We start from the raw sequence: 7,500 nt of genomic DNA, 5'->3' as shown, positions 1-7,500 counted from the left end.
AGGGGTAAATAGGGCAGCTTGGTCTCTACTGTGTCTGCTGCCCTCTATCCTTCCATCACCTTGACAACCACCCTGCCCATCACTCTTTCACTCCCTCACTCTCTCAGTCTTTCTCTTTCATGTGCTCACTCTCTCTCACCCCGGGTACATTGCAGATACGTTCACAAAGTCGATCTCTGTCTCTTTCATTCTCCCCCTCGATCAGCCTCGGTCTCTCTCCTCACACTCACTCTGTCACTCTCACAAGACTTTTTGAATCCAGATCATCATTTACTGTAAATCTAGTCTGTGTATATTATTGGGGTTTTAATCTTAATTTATGTTGTTCTGTTGCTATCTTGTAATACAGTGATGGAAAAATAAAAATGTTAAATGTTAATAAAAATGTTATTTATGGGATTAAAAATGAAAAGTCACACCCCCAAAACCCTGTGACAGTCTCTATCTCAGTCTCTCTGTCCTCCTCTTCCTCTCTATCTCAGTCTCTATCTCAGTCTCTCTGTCCTCTTCCTCTCGCTCAGTCTCTCTGTCCTCCTCTTCCTCTCTATCTCAGTCTCTATCCCAGTCTCTCTGTCCTCCTCTTCCTCTCTATCTCAGTCTCTATCTCAGTCTCTCTGTCCTCCTCTTCCTCTCTATCTCAGTCTCTATCTCAGTCTCTCTGTCCTCTTCCTCTCGCTCAGTCTCTCTGTCCTCCTCTTCCTCTCTATCTCAGTCTCTATCCCAGTCTCTCTGTCCTCCTCTTCCTCTCTATCTCAGTCTCTATCTCAGTCTCTCTGTCCTCCTCTTCCTCTCTATCTCAGTCTCTATCTCAGTCTCTCTGTCCTCCTCTTCCTCTCTATCTCAGTCTCTATCTGGTGAGGAATACACATCTTTTGGCATGGCAGTGTGTAAATGATGTCACCTTAGTGTCATTTTTCTCGATTGGTTTCTGAAGGGTGTCTTGTTTGTCTGTGTGTGTGTGTGTGTGTGTTCCAGGTCGTGGGTGATTGGGGCGATAGCTCTGTTGTGTCTGCTGGGTCTCACCTGGGCGTTTGGGCTGATGTATGTGAATGAGAGCACAGTCATCATGGCGTATCTGTTCAGCGTCTTCAACTCACTACAGGGAATGTTCATATTCATATTCCACTGTGTCCTGCAGAAGAAGGTACACACACACACACACACACACACACATATATATATGTGAAGCACTTTGCTTGCACAGCTGATGAAGGACCTCTGTCTGTCCTTTGTCTGAAACGTCCTGTTTGTCTGGAAACTCTGTGTACTGCACTACAATGTTGAATATCTCTACATCGCCATCGCTTATATACACACTGCCTGGCCAAAAAAAGGTCACCACCTGGATTTAACTAAGCAAATAGGTAAGAGCTTCCCATTGGATAATTACTGCATGGGTGATTGTTTCAGCTGGCAACAAGTTATTTAACCCTAACTGATGCAGTGAGTAGCTTCTCACTTGTTAAAACAACCATGTCGAAAGACATCCTGTGGTTGTGGAAAAGATGTTAATCTGTTTCAAAAGGGTCAAATTATTGGCGTGCATCAGGCAGAGAAAACATCTAAGGAGATTGTTGAAACTACTAAAATCGGGTTAAGAACTGTCCAACGCATTATTAAAAAGTGGAAGGACAGTGGAAAAACATCATCTTCGAGGAAGGAATGTGGTCAGAAAAAAATCTTGAATAATTGTGATATCAAATCATAGAAAAACAACAGTAGAACTCATGGATATGTTTAATAGTGAAAGTAAGAGCATTTCCACACGCACAATGCGAAGGGAACTCAAGGGATTGGGACTAAACAGCTGTGTAGCCTTAAGAAAACCACTTATCAGTGAGGCTAACTGGCAAAAATGGGTTCAGTTTGCTAGGGAGCATAAAGATTGGACTCTGGAGCAATGGAAGAAGATCATGTGGGCTGATGAGTCCAGATTTACCCTGTTCCAGAGTGATGGGCGCATCAGGGTAAGAAGAGAGGCGGCTGAAGTGATGCACCCATCATGCCTAGTGCCTACTGTACAAGCCGGTGGGGGCAGTGCTATGATCTGGGGTTACTGCAGTTGGTCAGGTCTTGGTTCAGCAACATTATGTGCCCAAAGAATGAGGTCAGCTGACTACCTGAAAATACTGAACGACCAGGTTATTCCATCAATGGATTTTTTCTTCCCTGATGGCACGGGCATATTCCAAGATGACAATGCCAGGATTCATTAGACTCAAATTGTGAAAGAGAGGATCAGGGAGCATGAGACGTCATTTTCACACATGGATTGGCCACCATAGAGTCCAGACCTGAACCCCATTGAGAATCTTTGGGATGTGCTGGAGAAGACGTTGCGCAATGCTCCAAATCTTCCATCATCAATACAAGATCTTGGGGAAAAATTAATGCAACTCTGGACAGAAATAAATATTGTGACATTGCAGAAGCTTGTGGAAATGATGCCACAGCGAATGCGTGCCGTAATCAAAGCTATATATATATATATATATATATATATATATATATATATATATATATATATATATATATATATATATATATAATATCTCCAAAGAAGCTTCCAGGTGTGTAAGTGCAGCATACTGTAGTGAGAGATGTAGAGATATTCAACATTGTAGTAGTGCAGTAGTTCTGTGGACCGTCCTACTAGTCTCTTATCATATTAATGTCTGAGGTCCTGAGGTACAGGATGTTTGGGACAGAGGTCAGAGGTCCTTCATCAGCTGTGTGAGCAAAGTGCTTCTGAATTAGTAGTAGGAGGAACCAGTTTATATATGAGAAAGTAGATGTTTAAATCATAACACACACACACACACACACACATCCATACACATATATATACACATACATACAACATACACATGCATATTCATACAACACAGACACACACATACATTTACATACCTACATAAATGCACACACACACACACACACACACACACACACACACACACACACACACACACACACACAAACCTTCCCACATAGAGTAAACTAAACTAAAACCACCTTTTCTCACCAGCTCTGTCTCACTGTATTCTGACACATCCCCTATTTTCTGTGCCCTGTAAGGAATTTAACCAATATAATCTGCCAGTTATATTTAGTGTGTTTGTGTAAACACACCATGTGTTTTGTGCTCTGTGCACGCGCGTGCGCATGCGTGAAGGTGCGTAAGGAATATGGGAAGTGTCTGCGGACTCACTGCTACAGTGGGAAGAGTGTGGATTCGTCCGTGGGCTCAGGGAAAAACTCCACCTCACGGCCAGCTGGACGCTACTCCGCCAGCTCTCAGGTAGGGGGCGCCACTCCAACACACCACATACACCACATACATGCAGACATCGTATGGAAGGTCCTGTCGGACCCTGGAAACACGCCTTTAACACACACATCTTAACAACTCCTCACTAGCATGACTTACACCAACACTTTGTCGAGACGTTGTTTATATTTTCTCTCTTTCTCCCTGTCTGTCTGTACTCTTTTTCTCTGTCTCATCACAAGGTCCACCATCAACCTTGTATGACAAACTGCTCACAGTTACACTACGAACAAGTAATTTTCTGTTCCGATAATCTCCTACATCCGATTCATTCCCAACGCCCTTCCCTGCTCTGCCCAAGCAGAAGTGCGTCATTCCCATAATGCGACACGCATCACCATGTTTGTCTTGTGCTTACGCCGCACGGCTCCTTATCCTCATGTTGGTTGCTGTTCTTGTCTTGTGGCCTGCTACATCATGACCCGCTCATCTGCATGTTGCTGCTAATGTCGGGGGCGGGTCATGTGTGGTGCTTAGATGTCTTACCTTAACTGCATGCAAAGGAACTCGATCCTTAAGAAACCATCTCTTAGAGGAATTTCATTTAGAATTTCAAATCTGAATCCGGTCCTGGAATCTATTCCTGGAATCTTGTCCTGGAATCACAGAAAGGTAACTGAACAGTACTTACTTGGCTTGACCATCGTGTCGTTACACCCGCATACCTGCGGGACTGGAGTCGGGGTCAGAGTTGAGGACCACTGCGTACGTTACACCTGAACAGCTGTGCATAAACACGCACAGCCACTTTCCCATTTCCTCTTCTGTATTTTCTGTTGCCATGATACGATAAAACTGCCCTTGTATCACCGGACAGTAACGGTGTTGGTGTGCAGTGAATGGGTCACTGTTGTGGTTGGGGTGTTGGGGAATTATGTACACTAGTTAGCGAATCTGCACGTTGCAGAGCAGGTCTGGCGTTCCGAGCAGGACTGGCGTTTGAAGCCAGGTTTCAAATCATGGTGGAGCACGGAAAGGTGGTGGTCAGAAGCCTGGTAATCACAGGCTTTGTGTCCAGTAGGGTTTTGCTGGGTGTCCCCCCTGTGGTGGGGAGATATGGGGGGTCTGGCGTGGGTTCATAGTCTTCACCTGCCGTGGAACAGGATGTGAGGGGGCACTGGAATAACCCTTCTCAGAGTGGGGGGTTATTCTCTCTGGGGTGAGTAAGGGGGGTTATTCTCTCCTCTAGAACAGGAAATGCAGTCACTCCGGCTAGCTTCAGCCAATTCTATGAAAAGGTTGGAATAACCGTGTAGAGAGAGAGAGAGAGATTTCCATCATGTGTTCTTTGTCTCATGCAAAACCTTGGCTTTACATATCTGAGCTTTAATATGCTATTGCCATGGCAACAGTGTATCTGGTCAGGGTATTTCCATGGAGACAAGGTTTTAAGTTTGACCTTTAGACTTTTAGGGGTAATCTCCAGAGATGCCGGCAGACAAATGTGACATGTGTCTAACATGCAACACAAACAAACTGTGATGACCTTGTGTGTGTGTGTGTGTGTGTGTGTGTGTGTGTGTGTGTGTGTGTGTGTTTACACATGTCCCTGTAAATGTCAGTGAGATGAGTAGTGTTATCTAAATGACTGCATGCTCCTCTACAGTTTGGGGGGGGCGTCTGGTTTGTCCTCAACTGAAGCTGTATTTTAATCTTTACATCGGGTGCCTGTCTACTCTTCAGTTTAAACGTTACGTTTTTTACACGTTTAAAGTTGCATACAGCATCAGGAAGCGTGTTCTGCTCCAGAAACTCATCATTTGATTCTTGCCGAGGAATTCTTTGGCTCTGCAACGACAAACCTCCAGCTCGGTAAAAAACCCCATGACACTGGTGTGCGGAGAACCAGGAGTGCTTGAGCCAGCCCGGAGGTTTGAAATGTTTGAAGTTCTTGCTAAGGAATACGAGAGAATCCGCCAAGGAGAAACGTCTTCACAGCAGTATCTGATGTTGCTGCTCCTTCTGTGTACGCCAGCATTCTGATGACATGAATCTTATATACGCGTGTCTGTCTGCACAAATGAGCAGTAATAAATCACAGCTTTAAAAACAGCAACCTTTGTTTTTGTTACTACCATTTGGCAAAGATGAATTATTGAACTTTTTGGCTATTGTGCTGTTTTTAGCCTCAGCTGGCCAGACTTTTTATGAAGATTTTTCTACAGATAGAGGGGAAAAAACAGGCTTAACCTTCCAGAAGAGGTTTATCTCACAGGAAATCTCTCCGTAAACGTGTGAGCGGTTCTGCTCTGTGCTCAGACATAAATATTTCCTCGTGAGTGAGAGTGTATGTATTTTGCTTTAAACCGAGATTTCAGCTCAGGCAATACATACAAACATTCATAATATTGTTAGCCTGCCATACGTCAGTTTCACAGCCTTAGAACCAGGTTGCTGAATTTTTCCTTTTTTGCTTGAAGGTTTCAAGCGTTTTATTGTGTCGTATTGCAGTGTTTACCTCCAGCTTTCTCTGAAGGACGGAGCGTCTTAGCCACTATAGACAGTTCCTCCTACACATCTTCCGTTTAAATGTTCTTTTCTCTTGTTTCTTGACAAACCTTGTCAGAACCCTCCACTGTAGCCAGATGTTCGGTCTGACGTAGGCACGGTCCGTGTGTGTGTGTGTGTGCTGTCATGAGAGAGCGTTGCATGTTTACGTGTGGATAAGGCACGTTGTCAGGGATCTCTGCTGTTCCGAGACTTCACACCTCCGCATCAGCGGGACAGATGGCCCCAGGCCATGAATCCCACCTCTCAAGGTCAGGTGTTTTCAGCGTGCGTTATGGGGAGGGGCTAATCTGACCGTGAGTGCGTCTTGCTGGCTTGTCTAAGTGACGCAGCAGGACGGCACGGCTATTTATGTTTAGGCTTTTATGAGTTAACGCCACAGCAACAAGTCAAATACGGACAAGATAGCTAACTGTCTGCTGGCTGTTATGGCCGCGTGTTTGGTGATTCGTGAGATTTGATTGGTTGGTGGTGGCACGGTGAGGTCTCGTGGGTCTCGTGAGAGGTACGGATTAATCTTGTGTGGTGTGAGTGGTCTAGCAAGTCTGAGACATGCTGATTAAAGTCACCTGACACTTGGACAAGATGGATTAAAGTCACCTGACACTTGGACACGCTGGATTAAAGTCACCTGACACTTGGACATGCTAGATTAAAACTGAGATGTGAAATAAAATATAATCCCAAACATGGACCAGCCCCTCCATACATGATGTCAAAGGTCAAAGCACGATCCATACCGCGAGTACTTCCAACCTCAAGTACAGTTTGGCATGAAACACTAGGCTTCAAGTCTCATGGAGACAAGCATTCTCTGTCCTGGCTCCAAGATGGAACAGACTTACGCTGGCTGTCCGGACAGCAGAGGCCCTTTGCAGTCTTTCAGTCCATTTATTTGTGGAATATTTAAATGACCTCTGACCCTGCTCATATGCTGAATAACTGAAACGCTAGTAGGGTATTGTTTATTGTTTATTACAATGATGTTGACTGCTCCTATGTTGAATAACTACTTTATTACACTGATTGTTGTATGTTATAGCTCTTATATGTGTTTCACACTTCTGCATATCTGAATTGATCCCTGTAGTTCTACATTATTCTAGTCCATTGGTATGTTGGACTCTAACCTGCTGTACTGTACTGGGATGTGTTCTATGAGGAAATGACAAAGCACTTTTGTAAGTGGCTCTGGATAAGAGCGTCTGCTAAATGCCATAAATGTAACTGAATCCTGTGTGTGTAGTGTACTGTGTGCTGTATATAGAATTATTTGCATCTGTGTGTATACCTCATCATGGTGGATCTCACCCTGCATTCCCTGCATGAAGTTTCTCCAAACGACATTTTGGTGTGTTTGTTGTTTTATCCAAAAGCTCTGTGCTCCTCACCCTCTGCCTGAGGACTACCGCTGTGGTTCTTACACACACACTGGCTGTGACTCAGACAGGCACAGTGTCAGTGCTGACTGTGTTCTAGAATTTAGGGCTTTAGTTGAGCAGTGTGTTCTAGAGAGTGTGGCAGTACAGGTAGTGTGTTCTAGAACATGTGACAGTACATGTAGTGTGTTCTAGAGTGTGTGGCAGTACAGGAAGTGTGTTCTAGAACATGTCACAGTACAGGTAGTGTGTTCTAGAGTGTGTGGCAGTACAGGTAGTGTG

At 44.5% G+C, this 7,500-nt stretch overlaps 1 protein-coding gene across 5 annotated transcripts in view; it reads left to right on the top strand.

The window, feature by feature from the left end:
* Positions 1-7,500, top strand: part of LOC113591681 (adhesion G protein-coupled receptor L3-like) — a 234,625-nt gene that overhangs the window by 216,360 nt on the left and 10,765 nt on the right. For 3 of the 5 annotated variants that reach the window (XM_035529972.1, XM_035529971.1, XM_035529970.1), the window contains exons 20-21: positions 976-1,144; positions 3,176-3,301. In XM_035529972.1, coding sequence (XP_035385865.1) covers positions 976-1,144; positions 3,176-3,301 — 295 coding nt within the window. Of the gene's footprint in view, positions 1-975; positions 1,145-3,175; positions 3,302-3,513; positions 3,565-7,500 lie in introns of all 5 variants that reach the window. The other 2 variants (XM_035529968.1, XM_035529969.1) reach the window with 1 other exon arrangement.

This window comes from Electrophorus electricus, chromosome 9, assembly GCF_013358815.1.
Source record: "Electrophorus electricus isolate fEleEle1 chromosome 9, fEleEle1.pri, whole genome shotgun sequence".
NCBI classification, from domain to species: Eukaryota; Metazoa; Chordata; class Actinopteri; order Gymnotiformes; family Gymnotidae; genus Electrophorus; species Electrophorus electricus.
The sequence above is the reverse complement of the archived record's forward strand: the minus strand, read 5'-3'. Positions and strand labels throughout refer to the sequence as shown.